The sequence below is a fragment of the Bos taurus genome, chromosome 4 (genome assembly GCF_002263795.3).
Source record: "Bos taurus isolate L1 Dominette 01449 registration number 42190680 breed Hereford chromosome 4, ARS-UCD2.0, whole genome shotgun sequence".
Taxonomy (NCBI): Eukaryota; Metazoa; Chordata; class Mammalia; order Artiodactyla; family Bovidae; genus Bos; species Bos taurus.
Window position 1 is genome coordinate 62,162,725 of NC_037331.1, and position 23,636 is coordinate 62,186,360.

The 23,636-nt window shown below is 40.0% G+C and overlaps 1 protein-coding gene and 1 non-coding gene across 2 annotated transcripts in view; both read right to left on the reverse strand.

Annotated features, from left to right (window-relative positions):
• Nucleotides 1–23,636, reverse strand: part of NPSR1 (neuropeptide S receptor 1) — a 153,931-nt gene that overhangs the window by 42,016 nt on the left and 88,279 nt on the right. Inside the window, exon 3 of the mRNA NM_001192977.2 lies at nt 5,152–5,255. Within this exon, the coding sequence (NP_001179906.1) occupies nt 5,152–5,255 (104 nt within the window). The remainder of the gene's footprint in view (nt 1–5,151; nt 5,256–23,636) is intronic.
• On the reverse strand, nt 19,980–20,052 carry TRNAS-GGA (transfer RNA serine (anticodon GGA)). Its single transcript has one exon. It is a non-coding gene; the product is annotated as a tRNA-Ser (tRNA).

A 23,636-nucleotide genomic window follows, 5' to 3' on the forward strand; every position in this document is an offset into this window, starting at 1 on the left:
TTGTAAAGTTTAAAAATAAAATAAAAAAAAATAAATAAGGTTAGCTGTAAAAAAAATAAAATAAAATAAAAAAATAAAAATAGAGTCATGGCCAATGGTATATTGAGCAACTGAAAACTAAAAGAAAGCATTCATTGCAATAGTATTATTAGACAAATTAAATTCAAAGCAATTAGTGCTACATGGATTGAAGGGATCGTTTATATTATAATAGATACAATACCACAATGGCAACAAAATATCAATAAACCTAAAAGTAACATTGAACCCAGGTCTCCCACATTGTAGGCAGAGTCTTTATGGTCTAAGCCACCAGGGAAGCCCAAATGTAACAATAGCATAACACTAAATATAGAGAAACTCTGGGCTGGAGGAAGCACAGGCTGGAATCAAGATTGCCGAGAGAAATATCAATAACCTCAGATATGCAGATGACACCACCCTTATGGAAGAAAGTGAAAAGGAACTAAAAAGCCTCCTGATGAAAGTGAAAGAGGAGAGTGAAAAAGTTGGCTTAAAGCTCAACATTCAGAAAACGAAGATCATGGCATCTGGTCCCATCACTTCATGGGAAATAGATGGGGAAACAGTGGAAACAGTGTCAGACTTTATTTTGGGGGGCTCCAAAATCACTGCAGATGGTGATTGCAGCCATGAAATTAAAAGACGCTTACTCCTTGGAAGGAAAGTTATGACTAACCTAGATAGCATATTCAAAAGCAGAGACATTACTTTGCCAACAAAGGTCCATCTAGTCAAGGCTATGGTTTTTCCAGAAGTCATGTATGAATGTGAGAGTTGGGCTGTGAAGAAAGCTGAGCACTGAAGAATTGATGCTTTTGAACTGTGGTGTTGGAGAAGACTCTTGAGAGTCCCTTGGACTGCAAGGAGATCCAACCAGTCCATTCTGAAGGAGATCAGCCCTGGGATTTCTTTGGAAGGAATGATGCTAAAGCTGAAACTCCAGTACTTTGGCCACCTCATGCGAAGAGTTGACTCATTGGAAAAGACGCTGATGCTGGGAGGGGTTGGGGGCAGGAGGAGAAGGGGACGACAGAGGATGAGATGGCTGGATGGCATCACTGACTCGATGGACATGGGTCTGGGTGAATTCCGGGAGTTGGTGATGGACAGGGAGGCCTGGCGTGCTGCAGTTCATGGGGTTGCAAAGAGTCGGACATGACTGAGCAACTGAACTGAACTGAACTGAAATATATATAACTAAAATGTTTGTAGTTCTACAGAGGGAACAAGTACAGTAATACATAGGTAGAAATAATTAAACAAACTCTAAGAATGATACAATTATTATAATATATCTAAGCAGTATTTCAAAAATTAATCATAAACTAAGCTATCAAGGAAAAAAAAAACCCTGAATATATTCCAAAAAGTGGAATTTATATAATTCACAAATTTAAAACAACAAGCAATGAAAGCTGAAATTAGTATCATGAATTTTTTTTTAAATACCACTTGGAAATTTAAACACCCTTATAATTAACTTGAGTCAAGAAGGAAATTAAAGTACAATTATAGTCAATTCATAAATGTCAACAATGAAAATTCTACACGTCAACAACATATGGGATACCATTTGGAGAACAGATGGAAGCTTGAGGACATATGTCTAAATTCTCACTATCCCACCCTCAATTCTGACAAAAATGACCTAGGAAATATGAAACCAAAAAAAAAAAAAAAAAATCTTGTAGAAAAGTGAGACTTAAATGCAGAAAACTTAAATTTTTTTGTTTAGAAAAATGCCAGATTGGATTCATTTAAAGTAGAATCTCTGGACTGACTTTAAAAAAATCAATATACTTTATCTTTTAGAACAATTTTAGTTTTACAGAAAAAATTGAGCAGATAAGACAAAGAGTACCCTTATTAGCCACACACCCCCCCCACCACACACACTTTCTCTTCTTATTAAACCTTACATTAGTGTGAACAATTTTTTAAAATTAACAGACTGATATTGATACATTATGATTAACTGAAGTCCATGGCTTGTATTGAGATTCACTATTTGTGTTGCACAGTTCCATGGGTTTTGATAAATGCATAATGCCATGTATCCTTTATTACAATGTTATACAGAAGAGATTACTGTCCTAAAAATCCCTTGTGCCTTATCTATTTAATCTCTCCAAATCCCTGGCAACCACTGATCTTTTTACTGTCTGCATGGTTTTGCCTTTTCCAATGTCATGTAGTTATAGTCACACATACATAGTCTTTTTAGACTTGCTTCTTTCAGTTAGCAATGTGCTTTTAAGATTCCTCCATGACTTTTCATGGCTTGATAGCTCATTTGGTTTATTTATCCATTCAGCTTCTGAGGAGTATCTTGCTTTCAATTTCTTGCAATTGTGAATAAAACTGCTATAAACATTCTTGTGCAGACTTTCATGTGGATATAAGTTGTCAACTCAACTGAGTAAATGCTTAGGAGCACAATTGCTAGATGGTATGGTAAGAGTATGTTCAAGTTTATAAGAAATTGCTGAACTGTCTTCTAAAGTGTACCATTTTGCATTTCCACAAAAGATGAACGAGACTTCCTATAGCTACATATTCTCAGTCCTGTTTCATATCGTCAGTTTAAAAAATATTGTTTTAGCCATTCTAATAAGTATGTAGTGGTATCTCATTGTTTTAATTAGGAATTTCCTAATGCCTAAGTAATGAAGGTTGAAATTCTTTCTATATGCTTGCTTGTCATCTGTAGATCTTCTTTGGTGAAGTATCTGTTCAGGTCTTTTGACCACTTTGATGAGGGTTGTTTATTTTCTTATTGTTATTTGAGGATTTCTTTGTTTCTTTGACTTCCCTGGTGGCTCAGATGGTAAAGCGTCTGCCTACAATGTGGGACACCTGGGTTCAATCCCTGGGTCAGGAAGATCTCCTGGAGAAGGAAATGTCAACCTACTCCAATATTCTTGCCTGGAAAATCCCATGGACAGAGGAACCTGGTAGGCTACAGTCCATGGGGTTGCCAAGAGTTGGACACGACTGAGCAACTTCACTTTCTTTCTTTCACTTTTGTTTCTTTATCAAATATATGTTTTTTATATTTTTCCCAATTCTGTGCCCTATTTTTCCAGTTTCTTGACAGTGTCTTTTGCAGAGAATCAATTTTAAATTTTCATAAAACCACAACTTTCAATTGTTTCTTTCATGGATTGTGCTTTTGATGTTATATCTAAAAAAATCACAGAAAGACCCAAAGTCCCCTGATTTTCTCCTGTGTTATTTTCTAGTAGTTTTATAGTGCTCCATATTTCATTCCAATCTGTGATCCATATTGAGTTAGTTCCTGTGAAAGGGGTGAAGTCTGTGGTTGGATTCTTACTTATTTATTTTTGCAGATGGATATCCAGTGACTCCAGCAGCATTTCTTGAGTAGACTATCCTTTCTCCATTGAACTCTTTGATCCTTTGTTAAAGATCCATTAGACTTTTTGTGTGTATCTCTTTCTGCACTGTCTATTCTGCTCCATTGATCTATGTGTTGATTCTTTTCCAGTATCATGCTGTTTTGATTTTTGGAGCATTTTGTAATTCTTGAAATCAGATAGGGTCAATCTTCCAGCCATATTCTTCTTTTTCCATATTGTATTGACTGTTCTGTGTTTTTTACTTAAACTTTAGAGCTTGTCCATATCTATAGAATAACCTGGTGGGATTTTGATTGGAATTACATTGGATTTATAAGTTGTACTGGCAGAATTATCATCTTGACAATAGTGAGTCTTCCTATCTATGAACATGGAATATCTATACATTTCAAGATATTGTTTGATTTTTTTTTCAGAGTTTTTCCAGTTTTATTCATATTGATCTTGCACATATTTTGTTAGATTTATACCTAAAGATTTCATATTTTGGGTGCTAACATAAATGGTACTGTGTTGTAAATTTTAACTTCAAATTGTTGATTGCTGGTATATGAAAAAACATCTGAACTTTTGGATGTTCAGTTCAGTCACTTAGTCATGTCCTACTCTTTGCAACCCCATGGACTGTAGCACGCCAGGCTTCCCTGTCCATCACCAACTCCTGGAGCTTACTCAAAGTCATATCTATTGAGTTGATGATGCCATCCAGCCAGCTCATCCTCTGTCGTCCCCTAACCTTGTATTCTGTGACCTTACTGGTTTTCACTTTATTGTCTACAGAGACAAAGTTATTTGTAAACACAGGTGTTTTTAATTTCATCTTTCTGTACCAATCTGTGTAACCTTTTATTTTTTTTCTTGTCATTTTGAATTAGTTGGAACTTCCAGCATGATGCTGAATACGAGTGTGAGAGGAGACATCTTTGTGTTATTTCCAGTCTCAAGAGGAAAGCTTCTAGCTTCTCACCATTAAGTCTGAGGTTAGTTGTAGGTTTTTTGTAGATTTTTGTTATCAAGTTGAGGAAGTTTCTCTCTATACATAGTTTGCTGAGAGTTTTTATCATGAGTGAGTATAAGATTTTCTTAAATGCTTTTTCTGTATCTACTGATAGGATCATATAATCTTTTCTTACCTTTTTATGTTATGAATTACGTCAATTGAGTTTTGAATGTTGAACCAGCCTTGCATACCCAGAATAAATCCCATTTTGTCATGGTGTGTGAGGAAATAATGAGATGTCTGCAGTCTGGAGAAAGGCTGTAACCTGACCAGGCTGGTACACTAATTTTCGACTTCCAGCCTCCAGAACTGTGAGAAATAAATTGTTGTTTAAAAGCCACCTATTCTGTGAAAGTTGCTCAGTCGTGTCTGACTCTTTGTGACCCCATTGACTATATAGTCCATGGAATTCTCCAGGTCAGAACGGTATTTTTATATATATCAGCATCCTTGGACTAAGACAGCCAGAATATGTCAAAAAGAATAATAACCCAGAAATTTTACCTAATGCTTGAACTAGGAATGCTTATGTTCTTATTATTGCTTACTTGGGTTTTCTTTATATATGTATTGTTTTTAACAAACAAAAAACATGAAAAATATAAATTTTGCTTGTCCTTTCAACTATGAAGAAGTGAGCAATTTGTTGCATCAGAGTACAGCGTTTTACAGTATTTTCCTTATGAAGAATCCAAGAGGTAATTTTGGTGTCGGTTTGTCTCATCATATTTGGAAGGTGCTACATACCTGCAAATAGCGGACCACGCGGCAGACCAGGTCAGGTGCCATGAAGTCTCCAGTGAATCTCCAAATGATATCTGTCAAGATGTTAACCAGTCCTGTGAAAGAATCTAACAAAAACACATAAAAGTGGTTGATTTCAGTCTCTTTCAAATTTGCAACTATGCTACAGTAGAAATGAATTCCTGGAGCCTTTTTTTTTGTTTTTCCTGATTTATTAGGTGGCAAATGGCTTCCCTGATAGCTCAGTTGGTAAAGAATCTGCCTGTAATGGGGAAGACCTGGGTTCGATCCCTGGGTCAGGAAGGTACCCTGGAGAAGGGAAAGGCTACCCACTCTAGTATTCTGGCCTGGAGAATTCCACAGACTGTAGTCCATGGCGTCCCAAAGAGTCAGACACGACTGAGTGACTTTCACTTTCACTTTCAATAGAGGAAAATGTAAGGCAAGGTAGGAGTTACAGTTTATTGTTAGAGTCTGTTGCCACTCAGATGCAGCCACTTAGGAAGGATTTTTGTAATGACTGATAAGAAATATTATCAGAGAGTTGACCTTCTAAGTCACAGAAGAGGAGTTTTAAAGATGTTTGCTGCTGCTGCTGCTAAGTTGCTTCAGTTGTGTCCAACTCTGTGCGACCCCATAGATGGCAGCCCACTAGGCTCCTCTGTCCCTGCAATTCTCCAGGCAAGAACACTGGAGTGAGTTGCCATTTCCTTCTCCAATGCATGAAAGTGAAAAAGTGAAAGTGAAGCTGCTCAGTTGTGCTGACTCTTAGAGACCCCATGGACTGCAGCCTACCAGGCTTCTCCATCCATGGGATTTTCCAGGCAAGAGTACTGGAGTGGGTTGCTATTGCCCAAGGACAGTGTGAGGAGCGATATAAGGCAAAACTGAGAAAAGGCAAATATTTATTCCCATGAAGCCTTTCAAAATTTTCCTTTCTGCACCCATCATTTTACAACTTGGACTTCTTGTTACTACCCTATGTGAGTTGTGGTCATCTTCCTCTACTTTCTTCTTTCTTCTTTGGACAAAGTCAAGTGCATGATCAATGACTTAGTTTTTTAAACTACTGAGGAATTGAGGCCAAAATCTGAGACCAATGTTAGAGACTTTCTGCTCAGTTCTATAATTGCAGACTATATAAGTTGTATGGATGTCCAGAGCTATGGCAAAATATGCTGTGTGTCTAGAAGTTCCTTCTCCCCGTACCTCTATGCAGATATTTCTCATTAATTATGTGATCCAGAATCATTCTCAAATCAGTGCTTCAGGGATTTTCTGCTGATCAATGGATAGGACTAGAACTTAAGACAGATTCATTGACTTAGGGCCACTTTCTTGAGACATGGAATATAACATTCTGTCAAGGACCTAAAAACCTTCTTTATCTGAATCTTCACCATTAATAAAGTCTGAGCCCTGAATTTAGCATCAAAGCCTTCCACAGTGCGGTCTTGCCTGCCCCTTGCCAAGTCCCCAACTGGCATTTTTATATTGAACATCAGTGTTCTGCCTGTTTCTTCCTTTTTGTTTCCCTATAGGTAAGAACAATTAGAAGCATTGGCAAGCACATAGAAACTACCACAAAACTGTCTAAAAAGTTGGAGAAGAGAAATCTCACAGCAATTCTGGGTAGTCAGAGATGTTCCAGCTGAGAAGAGCAGATGAAAGCAGGGCCTTCAGAGTTGTGGGGTTGTGATTTGATCAGATAGGAATTTCATGAAGCTTTTACTGGCAGGAATAGACTCGAATGAGTGGAATGGACACTGGAGTTACTTGGATATGCTCTTTTGGTTTATTTATTACTTAATTTGTTAAAAATTAAGGGGAAAAAACCCAATGTCTAGATCTAAGTGGTTATATGAACAATTATAATGTACTCCAGTAAAAAAAAAAAAGCAATTTCCCTCTGGAGCTCAAACTTAAATAAGCTCATCTCTGGAAGGAGACTATCAGTGGGCTGTGCCACTGCATTTGTTATTTGCTATTAAGCAAATGCTGCTCTATCTGATCCGTAAATGCTATTTAGTTGCCTAAGTAATTGGGGACATTGCAAATAAGCCTTCCCTAAATGGCAATTAATAGAACCTTGGGAACAAAGGGCACACTTGAAAGGCTTCATCACTTCTATGTATTACTCTTGCTTTTTAAAATCTCTTCTGTGAACAATTCTAGGAAACTGTTACACTCAGAAAAGCCAAAACAGGCTCACAGCAGTCTTTAGTGCTCCTTTGACAGATTCTTACAAACATGAAGTGGGTTCCCACTTGGAGCAGGAGAATGGGTATTGTAGGGAGAAGTCAAAATGAGGTGACCCCTGAACTGAACCCTAAAGGTTTGGACAGGTCAGTGGAAGAGGGAGGGAAGGATGTTAACTCTGGCACAGGTGACAGCATGAATGAAGTTACGGAGGTGAGACAGAGTGAGATGAGAAACTAAATTGCTTTTGCATATGAAACAACATCTATTTGTTGTTGCTGAAGCCTGAAATAGGTGCTTGAAAGTGGCAAGAAATGGGCCTAGAGAGTCAAGAACCAAGGATTTTTAAGGTCTTATGTGCCAATTAAAGGAGCTTTCTTTTTTTTCCCCCATATACTGGGGGAAAAATTAAATGTTTATGTATCCAAACATGTGTTTTACATGGGTTGGGGGAGGGGTAGATCCATTTGGTAGGTCTAATACTGAAATTGGGCTTCCCTGGTAGCTCAGATGGTAAAGAATTGGCCTGCAATGAGAGCGAGCAGATTTCAATCCCTGGGTCAGGAAGATCTCCTAGAGGAGGGAATTGGTACCCACTCCAGTATTCTTGCCTAGAGAATTCCATGGACAGAGAAGCCTGGCAGGCTACAGTCCATGGGATTGCAAAGACTCAGACACGACTGAGTGACTAACACACAATACTGGAATTGCCATTTATATTTGTTAGGGAACTGTGCAGAAGTTCAAGAAAGAGATCATTGGTACCTAGCGTGTGTCAAATATCAAAAATAGAGAAGAAAATGCAGATGTGACATATATTTTGAAGGTACAATAAGGAGGACTTTGGTGTTTTAAAAGTGAGGTAGAGAGAGGAGTCAACAATATATTAGGGTCCTGGAATGGGTAGATGATGGTGCTTCCTGCAAATATAGGAGGATAAGCTCATTCTATTTGGGTTGCTTCCAGGTTTCAGCTGTCCCAAATAAAACTGCTATGAACATTCCTATATAAGATTTTATGTGAACATAAGTTTTCATTTTCTTAGGGTAAATACCCAGGAGTAGACTGTTGGGCCCTAGGGTAAGTATAGCTTGTCATAAGAAACTGCTCAACTGCTTTCCAGAGTTGCTGCACCAGTGTGCTCCTTACCAATAAAGTATAAGAAATACTTCTGCATCCTTGGTACCACTTGATATTCTCAATGTGTTTTATTTATTCAACCATGAATGTATGGTGCTGTGCTCAGTTGCTCAGTCATGTCCAACTCTTTGCAACGATTTGGACTGTAGCCCACCAGGTTCCTCTGTCTATGGGATTTTCCAGGTAAGAATAGTGGAATGGGCTGCCATTTCTCCTCCAGAGATCGAACCTGCATCTCCTGTGTCTCCTGCATTGCAGGAAGATTCTTTACCCTCTGAGCCATTGGGGAAGCCCAGACTGTGGCCTTTCATTATGACTTCAGTGTGCATTTCCCTAACGGTTAATGATGTTGTTGCTGTGGACATCCTCAGTCCCTAGAGGCTTCAGATTGCTTTTGGATGCTCTATTAGCATGGGAGTTGGGGTGCTGGAGGGTTTTAATACTCCACTCTTGGCTTTCAGATGCATTTATAGTCCTGTAGCATTGTTACTGTTTGCTGCTCAATGCTTCCTAAGCTGGTAGTTGTAATGCTCTATTTTTTCCTGGCCAAGCCTCAGTCTCACATAGACCTGTACACCTGGGCCCTGAGGGTGGGACATTCTCAGTGTTTCAGTTCCTCCCTGGAAATCAAAGTGGTGGGTCTTGTGTGGGAAAGATTTTCAATGTCTTTCCCTAGTGGTAGGAGACTTCTAATTAGTATTAGTTTGATATCCTGGCCCAGCCATTTTATAGCTCCATCCCCAAGAATTGAGGGATTTTTATTTCTGTGCCTTTCCTTGTTCTCTAGGGCATTGGTCCTGCAGTGGCCTAGGGCTTTTGTTGAAAGAAGTGACTGGCAGGAAAGAAGTATTTCATGCTTTTCCTGTAGGCATAGCCTAAACCTTCTTGTATACATGCACACCATCTCTATAACAACTCTTCAGCTCTGCCATTGTAGGGTGAACGCAGCCATAGGTACTCCTCTAACTGATTGGACATGGCTATGTACCAATAAAACTTTATTTATAAAAATGGGTTTGGGGCTGAGATTGACCTGTGGGCTATAGTTTGCCACTCCCTGATCTATAGAATAAAGTCCAAATGCCCTATTGTGACTTTTGGAACCTTCCTGCCTCTTTCTTCAGTTTGATCTTTTCTCATCCTCTCCTAAATTCGTGCTGTAAGAGAAATCCTTTCAACCAGTACATTAACAGTGACACCAGTTTGATGGTCAAAACATTGGTTAAAGAAAGAAAGCACACCCACAAAACCACCTTAAAATATCTTAACATAAAACTTGAGTGTACATTTGTCTTATCTTTAACATAGGGGCAAGACTTTGATTTTATGAATCATCTTTTTTAGTGCATAAAATGCCTCCATAATGCATCTTTCATGATTTCCAGTCCTGGTTTCTTTAGAGTGAGAACTTGAGATATCAGCAAAGCAATTTGAGGCAGAATCTCATTGTAGGGAATTTTATAATCCTCCTTTATTCTTTTATAGTTCCATTTCCTGGGCTTGCTTCTATTGTAACTTCTCTTAGTGACTCAGTAAAAATAAAAGTCAAGTTTTTTCAAAATATCCAACTTAATTTTCACAGAAACAACAACTCCACAGTGTTGTTTATGTTAATTATATAATTTCAGTCATGAGTACATTTGGCACAAACTGATTGGGAACAAACTCCTGTGACTCACATAATAAAAGAAGTGGAAGGAGAAAGGGGACAGGCTCATTAGTGTCCATCCGACTTGCCACAGATGCTGGTAGGGTATTTTCTGCTAGTTTGCAGAAAGAGTGGAAGTGCTGCTTAATCAAGTGAGGCACTTAAGATGTAGTTAAGAGAGAAGACCTTACTGTTCCTTGACCATCCCCAGCGTTTTCCTCTGCCAGCCCCTTTCTTTATGTCGGTCCCTTGACTTGGCAAGTTCTTTATGTACCTCTACCTGAAGGATATCTCTTAACTTTTTAAAGTTTAGCTCAAGATTACCTCCTTTATGATGCATGTTTCTCCTGAAGACTACTGAGATTGGCTGATTCCCTCTTCTGGATTTCTCCCTACACTACTATTGAAGTACCTGTAACACATTAACATTTTTAATATTTCTTTTCAATTACACTATAGTTTGGGAAGATAGAGATTTTTTAAAAATTCACCTTTATGTCTCTGGACCCTGACATCATTTTATTATGTGGTAAAAGCTTGGTAACTTCCTACTAAATAAATGACTTCATTATTACTGCTGTTGCTTGATTGGCTGGCTGCAGGCTCCTGCAGAGGTTGCTAGAGAGGTGATGCCTCAGAGCAGATGGAGCCACATTAACCATCTTCTTCAGTGTAGATTAAGATAATGATTAGAAATCCAGATGCTGGAAGGAGGAATATGATTGGAAGTTTTGCTCCCTCAACAGGTTTCCAAAAGAGCTCTCTCTACAAATGACCCAATTTCACTCCTTTAAATGGCCGAGTAATATTCCATGTGTATATGTAAAATAGATAGCTAGTGGGAACCTGCTATATAGCATAGGGAACTCAGCTTGGTCCTCTGTGATGATGTTGATTGCTGGGTTGGGGGGGGTGGTTGGGGGTGGTAGTGGGAGGGAGGTCCAAGACAGAGGGGATATATGTATATGTATAGCTGATTCACTTCGTTGTACAGCAGAAACTAACACAATATTGTAAAGCAACTATACCCCAATTTTTTTTTTTTTAAAGAGCTCTCTTGATTCTAAGGTCTCTTCTAGGTTGCAGTACCACAGTGGCTGTGCCTTATTCATGTTTATACTCTCATCCCTTTTTATACTGTCTTGCAAAATATTCAGTGCTAGCAAAAGAAGGAAATGTTGGCTTATAAAACAGATTTGCAAATACCTTGAAAATACAAGGCCACCAGTGTAGGATTCACTCTGCAGAGAGAGAAAGTTGAAGCACCATTTCTACTTGCTCTAAGTTGATGTTTGAACTTTCCCATGCAGAGCAGAACTATAGGAATAGTTAACACCTAGAAAGCTGAGTAACTCTTTTTCTTGGCAAGTGAGTAGTACATGAACATTTGTTGCACTGGATAGGGGGCTATTGAATACAAACACAATTTCTATAAGATTGAGATTTCTGATAATGTAAGATACCTTTCGGAGAAGGCAACAGCAACCCACTCCAGTACTCTTGCCTGGAAAATCCCATGGATGGAGGAGCCTGCTAGGCTGAAGTCCATGGGGTCGCTAAGAGTCGGACATGACTGAGTGTCTTCACTTTCAATTTTCACTTTCATGCACTGGAGAAGGAAATGGCAACCCACTCCAGTGTTCTTGCCTGGAGAATCCCAGGGACGGGGGAGCCTGGTGGGCTGCCGTCTATGGGGTCGCACAGAGTCGGGCACGACTGAAGCGACTTAGCAGCAGCAGCAGCAAGATACTTGTAGTGCCAATTAGAGATTATGGAGTAGTGTTGCTTGGTTTTACTGTAGGGACACTCTGGGTAACAATTTCAACCATGAATCTCCAGGGTCTGTGATGCCTCTAGTTCAACTCAGTGTCATTGTGTTGTTTGTTTTGTTTTAAAAGCAAGGGAGGTGATAATGGCTTGTTTGCTTGCAGTTGCGCAGGAAACTATTTTTGATATTACTAAGGATCCCACTCTCTCCCACTTTGCTTTTATAACAACCATATGCTTGAGAACACTCTAAATGGAATAAGATTTCAAGACCTTATGTGAAAGTTAGTTTAATGAGAGAACTTGGGTTGCCCAAACTGATGTCAGATGATTAACTGCCAAGTAAAATTATTTCTCAGAAAAGTAAGTTCTCGTGTCTCTAAGTTTTGGGCTCATTTTACAATACTAATATAATTCTGGCACCATGCCCTTCACCAAGATTGAGTACTAGCTGAGCTTAATGGCCTAAACTGTCAACTCCCGGGTTCTTTATTAATCCCGGAAAAAGTGGCCTGCACCTCAGTCATTATTGCTCAATTAGGTAAATAATCATCACATCCATTCCCATTAGAGCACTCTCTTCACAGAAAGCTTCATTCCTGAGATTTTTCAATTAGTCTTAACAGTCACAAAATGCCACTAATGTCTCTCTTTCTCCATTGGTCCACCAAACAAGTAAAAATCATATGTCCAATTAAAGAAACCCATGTCCTCCTAAAATGTATTCCCTTTGCTTCTATGTACCCAAAAGCCAAGAATCTCATTTAATGAGGCCAACTGGTCAGCCTGGGTCATTGGTCATTGCTGAGTGGTGAAGAATTCTTACACTCATATATACAAACATCAGGTTCAGCAAAGCAAACGTTTCCTTAAGATAAGGGAAAATAAGGCACGGAGCCACTACTTCTCCTCCATTTTACGTGGAACTGTCTTGAGGCAGGGTCATGCACAATCGTCACCGCACCACATGGGACTCAAGCTGACTCAGTATAAAGGTCAGAAATGGAAACTCATTTCCTCTTTTAATGAGAGTGTGTTTTCCTTTTAAAAAGAACTGACATCAGTGAGTCAATTTATTATAGGATGTTTAGAACTCTAAGTGTAGGGGTAGGGAAAATCATTTGTAGTTATCCAAGAGACAAGTTCTTTGAATATCTTTTTTTCCCTTTGTCCTCATGCCAAAGGACAAATGAGTTGTAGCAGGTTGGGATGGATGTGGTAGATTGTTATCAAGAAATATTTGGACCATCATTGTCTTGGATGGTCTTTATGGCTGCCCTTTTGTATAATTTAAGATCTCAGTAACTATCTTATTTCACTGATGCTGCCCAGGACTGTACTGTGCACCTCTTTGTCATCAATGGTTTTGTAGTTAATATATGTTGTTTAATAATCATAGAGATCAAATTACCAACATCCATTGGATCATAGAAAAGGCAAGAGAATTTCAGAAAAACATTTACTTCTGCTTCATTGACTATGCTAAAGCCTTTGACTGTGTGGATCATAACAAACTGTGGAAAATTCTTAAAGAGATGGGACTACAAGACTACCTTACCTACCTCCTGAAACACCTGTATGCAAGTCAAGAAGCAACGATTAGAACTGGACATGGAAAAATAGACTGGTTCCAAATCGGGAAAAGAGTACATCAAGGCTATATATTTTCATCCTGCTTATTTAACTTGAATACAGAGTACATCATGCAAAATGCCAGGCCTATCTGGTCTCATCAGTTCAATTCAGTTCAGTCGCTCAGCTGTGTCCAATTCTTTGTGACCCCATGAACCAGAGCATGCCAGGCCTCCCTGTCCATCACAAACTCCTGGAGTTTATACAAGCTCATGGCCATTTAGTTGGTGATGCCATCCAACCCTCTCATCCTCTGTCATCCCCTTCTCCTCCTGCCCTCAGTCTTTCCAGGAATCAGGGTCTTTTCAAATGAGTCAGCTCTTTGTATCAGGTGGACAAAGTATTGGAGTTTCAGCTTCAACGTCAGTCCTTCCTTCCAGTGAACACCCAGGACTGATCTCCTTTAGGATGGACTGGTTGGATCTCCTTGCAGTCCAAGGGACTCTCAAGAGTCTTCTCAAACAACACAGTTCAAAAGCATCAATTCTTCAGTGCTCAGCTTTCTTTATAGTCAAACTCTCACATCCATACATGACCACTGGGAAAACCATAGCCTTGACTAGATGGACCTTTGTTGGCAAAGTAATGTCTCTGCTTTTGAATATGCTATCTAGGTTGGTCATAACTTTCCTTCCAAGGAGTAAGCGTCTTTTAATATCATGGCTACAGTCACCATTTGCAGTGATTTTGGAGCCCCAAAAAATAAAGTCTGACATTGTTTCCACTGTTTCCCCATCTATTTCCCATGAAGTGATAGGACCGGATGCCATGATCTTCATTTTCTGAACGTTGAGCTTTAAGCCAACTTTTTCACTCTGCTCTTTCACTTTCATCAAGAGGCTCTTTATTTCTTCTTCACTTTCTGCCATAAGGGTGGTATCATCTGCATATCTGAGGGTATTGATATTTCTCCCGGCAATCTTGATTCCAGCTTGTGCTTCCTCCAGCCCAGCGTTTCTCACGATGTACTCTGCATATAAGTGAAATAAGCAGGGTGACAATATACAGCCTTGACGTACTCCTTTTCCTATTTAGAACCAGTCTGTTGTTCCATGTCCAGTTCTAACTGTTGCTTCCTGACCTGCATACAAGTTTCTCAAGAGGCAGGTCAGGTGGTCTGGTATTCCCATCTCTTTCAGAATTTTCCACAGTTTATTTTGATCTACACAGTCAAAGGCTTTGGCATAGTCAATAAAGTAGAAATAGATGTTTTTCTGGAACTCTCTTGCTTTTTTGGTGATCCAGCGGATGTTAGCAATTTGATCTCTGGTTCCTCTGCCTTTTCTAAAACCAGCTTGGACATCTGGAAGTTCATGGTTCACATATTGCTGAAGCCTGGCTTGGAGAATTTTGAGCATTACTTTACTAGCGTGTGAGATGAGTGCACTTGTGTGGTAGTTTGAGCATTCTATGGCATTGCCTTTCTTTGGGATTGGAATGAAAACTGACCTTTTCCAGTCCTGTGGCCACTGCTGAGTTTTCCAAATTTGCTGACACATTGAGTACAACACTTTCACAGCATCATCTTTTAGCATTTGAAATAGCTCCACTGTAATTCCATCACCTCCACTAGCTTTGTTTGTAGTGATGCTTCCTAAGGCCCACTTGACTTCACATTCCAGAATGTCCGGCTCAAGATGAGTGATCACACCATCATGATTAACTGGGTCATGAAAATCCTTTTTGTACAGTTCTTCTGTGTATTCTTGCCGGTCTCATCACTTCATGGCAAATAGATGTGGAAACAATGTAAACAGTGACAAACTTTATCTTCTTGGGATCCAAAATCACTGTGGACAGTGACTGCAGCCATGAAATTAAAAGATGGTCCTTAGATGAAAAGCTATGACAAACCTGGACAGCATATTAAAAAAAGCAGAAACATTACTTGGTCAACAAAGGACCGAATAGTCAAAGCTATAGGTTTTCTAGTAGTCATGTACAGATGTGAGAGTGGACTATCAAAAAGGTTAAGCACCAAAGAATTGATGCTTTTAAACTGTGGTGTTGGAGAAGACCCTTGAGAGTCCCTTGGACTGCGAGGAGATTCAACCAGTCCATCCTAAAGGAAATCAGTCCTGAATATTCATTGGAAGGACTGATGCTGGAGCTGAATATCCAACACTTTGGCCATCTGATGTGAAGAGCTGACTCATTAGAAAAGACCTTGATGCTGGGAAAGATTGAAGGCAGGAGGAAAAGTGGATAGCAGAGGGTGGGATGGTTGGATGGCATCACTTACTCAACGGACATGAGTTTGAGCAAGTTCCAGGAGATGGTGAAGGACAGGGAAGCCTGGCATGCTGTAGTCCATGGGGTCACAAAGAGTCAGATATGAGCTACCAAACAACAACAACAACAACAACAAATAATCATAGAGGACTAGGTAGCCTCTGCTGCTGCTGCTGCTAAGTCTCTTCAGTCGTGTCCGACTCTGTGCGACCCCACAGACGGCAGCCCACCAGGCTCCGCCATCCCTGGGATTCTCCAGGCAAGAATAGTGGAGTGTGTTGCCATTTCCTTCTCCAATGCATAAAAGTAAAAAGTAAAAGTGAAGTCACTCAGTGTCCGACTCTTCGCAACCCCATGGACTGCAGCCTACCAGGCTCCTCCATCCATGGGATTTTCCAGGCAAGAGTACTGGAGTGGGTTGCCATTGCCTTCTCCGTGGTAGCCTCTATGCTCTATTAATCCCCAAACAATGAAAACCTTCACTGATATATTCCTGACCCCCATGAGATAAGTTACCCATTCATAAATCTTAAGTTAGGAGCATACATCCTGTTTCCTAGTACCTACTCCAATACCCTAGGTTAACTGTAAAATTGTCCCAGTGGCCCCTTGCCAGTGTGGGGTGCAGCGGTGAATGCTTCCAGATCATTGTCTGCCCCCAACCTAATCCAATCCTGTAAGTAAGTGACCCTGTGATAAACTGACTCATCGAGTATATGAAGCTACCTGCCTTGTTTTTTGGTCTTAAGATGCCTTTTCAATTCAATGGACACTTTTCATTCCCTCTGTCCTGGAACAGTCTTCATGCTCTTGTCTCCTATTGAAGACCTATGAGAATCACGTACTGTAAGGATGTTTTTGGGCTTCCCCAGTGGCTCAGCAATAAAGAATCTGCTTGCAATTCAGGGAACTCAGGAGATGTGGGTTTGATCCCTGGGTCAGGAAGATCCCTTGAAGGAGGGCATGGCAACTCACTCCAGTATTTTGGCCTGGAGAATCTCATGGACAGAGGAGCCTGTCTGGTTACAGGTTACCTGTAACCTGGCAGGTTACAGTCCATAGGGTTATGAAGAGTCAGACACGACTGAAGCAACTGTGCATGCACACACGAACACAAGGACATTGTAGGGAATGTTTTACTGAAGTCTTATCAAAGTCCTGCATACAAGGCTCCACAGGATCAATGTTCATGATCCAGAAACTTCTTGAGATGCATTTCCCTCAAGGCTGGAAGGAATCATATCTGAGGAGTTTTGCCCTTAGTTTTGGCTGCTAAGAAACACAGAATGAAATATAGTCAGCCACAATAACTTTGTAGTACCTCAAAACTTAAATTTGTTTTTGATTTTGTTGTCCCTGTAGTTTAACATTTTCCATGCTCTTGTATTTTATTTTGTATTTTCTACTTTATTGGGTATGTCTTACGTGTTACAGGCAGTGCATTCAGCATGGGTCCTGGGGCCTGACTGCAGGGGTTTGGAATGTTGCTTCTGCCACATAATAGCTGCACCATCTTGGGTATGTTACTAACCATGCTGAGTATCAGATTCTTTGTAAAAAATGATAATAAGAGTACATGATTTATAGGGATATTGTGAAGGTTAAATAGCTTGTAAAGTGCCTGGTAAAATGCATGGTGTAAGCCCTGGGTACCTCTAATTGGTGTTGGTACAACAGACAGGGCTGAATGACTAGATGGAGCACTTGCATAGACTAGAAATGAATGGGACTTCCCCGTAAATTCTGAGTTCATAACCAATTTTCTGGAAGATAGTTTTCTGAAAAGAACTGATAAGTAAGAGGTTGAGGCTGTGTTTAAATCAGACCAACAGTCAAGGCTAGCTGTTTTATCTACTATAAGGCATGGTAGTTAATTCAATACATTTGGCACCTACTAAGGAAAGGGTGGTGATTAAGTTAACTGAGTGCCTGACAACCGAGCCAATACTCGAGGAAACAGAACTCAAGAAAGACAAGCTGTGATGACTGATTCAGGGATTGGATAGCTATTTGTTAGCAGGGATGCTGTTTGTGGGGCTATTCTTTATCAGTCTAGTCTGCTCTGTGCATTATAGGAAATTTCACATCCCTGGACTCTCAGATGACTCCAAATGCCCTACCATTTCCAAATGCCCCTAAACTGCTTCCATTTGAGAATCACTGAAATATGAAAGGATATTGAGGCTTAGACTGAGAAAATAAACTGGTGTGCAGTTCCTATAGCCCTTTCACTCAAATATATCCTGGTCTCCATGGCTCCTTGAAGATGGTTGTTTCCAGGCCTGGGGCTGGGAAGAGTACAAGGTGAATATGGAAGTAAAGTGTCATCTTGGCTTCATCTTTCCAGGTGACAATTTTTCCAAGAAAAAGTTCTCTGAGTCTGATCCTTGTCTTTAAGCAGGATGGGGACAACTATCGTCAGACTACCCTTGTGCCAGGCATTGTGCTAGGCAATTCACAGACATTCTCTTATTTAATGCAGTGTTTTATATGAATGTATCTGAACCAGACTCTGTGCACATAAATAGAAAATAGTGACCATTCATTCAGAATGTGCATTCAACTTTGCTTCAGTGATATTTGGAGTATAAATTGGACTTTTATATACTCCTAACTGAATAGAATAATTAGATGAAATGATTCACTCTAACGTGCAGTACAACAAAAGATACTAAAAAAAAAAAATCACAGAATCTTAGAAGAAGCACGAAAACTATCATTGAACCAATATAGAAACTTCTGCGTATAATAAGGATTGACCTCAATAAACAAGGAAGGCCAAGCCAGGCAAAATTATGTGCATAATCTCTTCCCAACACTATACCTGTTCAAAAAGAGGCAGTAGTATACTTTCTGCTCCTTGTGGTCATTATGAGGGTTAACTTCAGTAAAGCACAGACTTAGTGCCAGTCACAAAAGAGGACCTGCATGCATGGAGCCTCCTCTGCTCATTTCTCCAAGAGAGAAAGGAAGCTGGGAGAATTCAAGTAATGTTTCTAAAGCCATGTAAATAATAAATGATTGAGCCAGGATTCAACCCAGATCTCCAGACCCCACTACTTAATTTTGTACAGTTGTCAAACTAAGAATCTTTTTTATGTTCAAGAATTTTGAAAACATTTTTCTCTACTCAGTAATTTCATACAAGGATTCTCTAATAAAAATAAAGAGACCTATCTCAGACTAAGAATATTTAAAAACATGTTTTAACTTTTGAAAAAATCAAGAGAAGAAAAATATTTTTGTGGCACATGAAAATAATGTGAAATTCAAATTTGAGCATCCACTGATAAAGTCTGTTGGAACACAACCACTCCCATTCAGTTACATACTTTCCATGCCTGCTTTCGTGCCACAACGGCAGAGTTGGGTGGTTGTGACAGGGACAGGATGGCCTTCAAAACCTAAAATGTTTATTATCTGGCTCTTAATAGAAAAAGCTGGCTGACTTCTGCTCTAGAGCTTAAGACGCCTGCTCTTTCCATTATGCCCAAGTGCTGGTGGATCCAGATTGTTTGTGACTTTGCCAAATCTTTTTGTATTCTTGGGGAATTATTAAATTGCCACTTCATTGCACTGGAGTACTTTCTGCTAGCTTACACTGGAGAGCTTTGAAGATACCAGGTGGGGCCAGATTCCTTTCTTTCATCTTAGCAAAAATCCAATCTCACTCTCTTTCATGTTCAAAATGATTTGATTCATTAGGACGTAAAGGGGGCAAAGAGCAAACCATGCTGTAGGGCTAGGCTGAGCAGGCATTTGGATCTGCTGTATTTGAGCTCCTCCTTCTCCATTCTGACTGGCTCCCTGGATGCCCAGCCCTGTCTAATGGAAACTGTGCATCAGAGGTCAAAGCACAAGCTTTAGAGTCAGGGACCTGTGTTTGAACTCCATTTGGTAACTATGACTCTGGGCAAATTATTTAAACTCCCCAGTTTCAGTTTCCGGAAGTCAAACATGAGAGTAACAAGAGTATAGCTCAGGTAATGTGGAGGAATAAATGAGAGCATGAAAAGGTTTTCTGTTTGTTTTGCAAACAGATTCAGTAAGCGTCAGGCCATAATACTGGAGTGGGTAGCCTTTCCTTTCTCCAGGGGATCAACCCAGGGATTGAACCCAGGTCTCCCACATTGAAGGTAGATTTTTAACCAGCTGAGCCACAAGGGAAGCCCAAGAATACTGGAGTGGGTAGCCTACCCCTTCTCCTGTAGATATTCCTGACCCAGGAATCGAACCAGGGTCTCCTGCACTCCAGGCAGATTCTTTACCAACTGAGCTATCAGGAAAGTCCCATTAAATATTAGCTATTGTTATTAATTTTTCTGCTTACTTATCGGCAGGGAAGGAGAGAAATCTCTGATCCAAATTAAAATGCCCTAGAAGGTGCTTTTAAATATGGTTTCTGTGTTCTTTATAAGTAATGCGAGCATATAATACAAAATTCAAGTAGTACAAATAATAAAAAATAACTGTCTCACAAAACAATGTGTCTGAAATGTTCAAGGCAGTAATAGTCATAATAGCTCTAAACTGGAAATTGCCTAAATGCCCATCACCAGTAAAACAGAGAAATCAATTGTGGTATATTTATACAATGAAATGCCATTCAATAGCGTGAATGGTCTGTAACTCCAGGCTACAATGATGATGAATCTCTTGAACAAATGCTAAGCAAAAGAAGCCAGACAGAAAAGCACACATCTAGATTCCATCTAGATAAGGTACAGAATCAGGTGAAATCTCACCTTTGCCTCAGGGACTCACCCTGAGTGGAGGTGGTGATGGGAAACGAGGGAGGCGGCTTAGCAGGCTGCTAATAATGCTGAGTTTCTTGATTTGGGTGCTGGTTACTCGGGTGTGTTCAGTTTGTGGAAACACATCAACAGATGCTTACAAATACTTTATGGGATTTGATTTCATATTTCAATAAAAGTAATAAAATCTAAAAATAAAAACACAATTTCTCCTATTTTTGACTCCTAGTCACTTAGTCGCCTCCTCAGAAGCAGCCACTGTTACCATCAAAGAGAATATACAGTCATTGAGTATATAATAACATGTCTACCTGTATATAAGGTGTGCATTATTATTATTATTCTTTCTTGAAAGCAAATTTTTACCTATTTTATGAGGACTTTATTTTTTAGGGCAGTTTTAGGGTTACAGAAAAATCAAGGAAAAGTACAGAGCTCTCATACACTCCCTGCCCCCACAGCCTTCCTCACTACCCACCCTGCACAGGAGGGTTGCATTTGTTATGAGAGATGAACTACTGTGAGATTTCCCAGTGGCTCACTGGGTAAAGAATCCATGAGACATTGGTTTGATCACTGGTTTGGGAAGGTACCCTGAAGGAGAGCATGACAACCCACTTCAGTATTCCTGGAGAATTCCCATGGACAAAGGAGCCTGGCATGCTACAGTCCATAGGGTTGCCAAGAGTCAGACACGACTAAAGCTACTGAGCAAGAATTCACGCATGTATGAACTACAGTGATACATTATAATCATCCAAAGTTTGTAGTTTACATTAGGGTTCATTCCTGGTGCTGTACATCCCGGAGGGTGGACAAAAGTATAATAACATGTATCTATCATTATAGCATCCTTCGCTGCCCTGAAAACCCTCTGTCTGAGAGCAAGTTTTGATGTAGCTGGCCTTTTGATGAGTCAACCATCTGCTGCAAAGAGGAGAGTAGATCTCAGGAGGTCAGGTAGAAAAGAGGAGATGAGAAAGGGTCCTGATGCTGGGTGATCCTCTAGGAGCTGGCAAGGTTTCTGCAAATGTTTGTTGACAACAGTCAAAGAGACTTTAGGGGCTTCAAGATGGCTGGACCTTCTTCTTGGTGTTGGATTGGGCCCCATATAAGATCATCCTATGTCTTTGTGTTTAAAACTCTAGGAGTCCTGTTGGGCAGTTCTGCTCCTCAGGTCTTCTGTTCATGATGAACATTCAACTCGATATGTGGTTTACAATAACACCCATTCTTCTCTGTGGAAAAATATTCCTCATTCTGAAGCTGACAACATGTAACAATAGGGTGGGATACGTGAAAGCAGAACTACTGTGAAACATCTGGGAAGATATTCTTTTATTCTCTCTTATCCTTCTAGCTGATAACTTTCTCCTACACTATTTGCAGCATCAACAACTCCAGATATTACTCATCATCTAAGACACTGTGCAAACTCAACCCCCATCCATCATGTTCCCACCATGTTTCCCTGGAGGTCCTCAATTTGTATAACTTCATTTAGCACTTATTTAAATGATCATCAGTCTATAATTGCTGTTTCTGTTTACTAGGCTTCAGATACCATGCCATATGCTGGGAATTCAAGAAAGAAAACACTATTTCTGTCCTCAACTTCCTCACATTCCAGTGTCAAAGGGAGACATGTAAAATATCAGACAGTATTGCATGGTATCTGTATAAAAGATGTGGTAATTGATCAAATCTGGTAAAGTAGGAACCAGGAGGACAAGGCATTCTTCACAGAGGTATCCCTTGAGTTTTGAACGTTGAAGAATGAGCCAGGCTTTGCTAGACAGGCCCAAGCGAGAGAAGGGCACTCAGGTAGCAAGAGCAGCACCGGTGAAGGTGTGGAACTATGAAGCACATACTGTCACTCACCATTTAATAAGTTTATGTCATTTAATTTACTAGGCTTTCCCCCCAGACTATGAGAGACTCCTGGATAAGACTCATAACTTAGGCTTCTCTATCCCCGACTCTCTCAAATACCTAGGAAAATTCTGGATACTAAAATTAGATAGACACAAGAGGAAGGCCAAACACAGGAAGAGTCTTCTTAAAAGATTTAACTGAACACCTGAATTTTAAATATTCAACAGATATTCATTTTTAGAATGTGAACTTCTCATCAGATTTGAAATATAAAAGAAATCTAAAGTAATAAAATTGAACTTTAATTGGAGCACTTGTTATAATCATGGCCAAACTGTGATGGCTTTTCATACTGTTCATGGGGTTCTCAAGGCAAGAATACTGAAGTGGTTTGCCATTCCCTTCTCCAGTTTTGATATTCTGGGAGAAATATCAATAATGTCAGATATGCAGATGACACCACCCTTATGGCAGAAAGTGAAGAGGAACTAAAGAGCCTCTTGATGAAAGTGAAAGAGCAGAGTGAAAAAGTTGGCTTAAAGCTCAATATTCAGAAAACGAAGATTATAGCATCTGGTCCCATCACTAAATGGGAAATAGATGGGGAAACAGTGGAAACAGTGCCTGACTTTATTTTGGGGGGCTCCAAAATCACTGCAGATGGTGATTGCAGCCATGAAATTAAAAGACGCTTACTCCTTGGAAGGAAAGTTATGACCAATCTAGACAGCATATTCAAAAGCAGAGACATTACTTTGTCAACATCAAGGCCCATCTAGTCAAGGCTATGGTTTTTTCAGTGGTCATGTATGGATGTGAGAGTTGGGCTGTGAAGAAAGCTGAGCACTGAAGAATTGATGCTTTTGAACTGTGATGTTTGAGAAGACTCTTGAGAGTCCCTTAGACTGCAAGGAGATCCATCTAGTCCATCCTAAAGGAGATCAGTCCTGGGTATTCATTGGAAGGACTGATGTTGAAGCTGAAACTCCAATACTTTGGCCACCTGATGCGAAAAGCTGACTCATTTGAAAAGACCCTGATGCGGGAAAGATTGAGGGCAGGAGGAGAAAGGGATGACAGAGGATGAGATGGTTGGATGGCATCACCAACTCAATGGACATGGGTTTGGGTGGACTCTGGGAGTTGGTGATGGACAGGAGGCCTGGCGTGCTGTAGTTCATGGGGTGGCAAAGAGTCGGACATGACTGAGCGACTGAAGTCAACTGAAACTGTGATGAGCA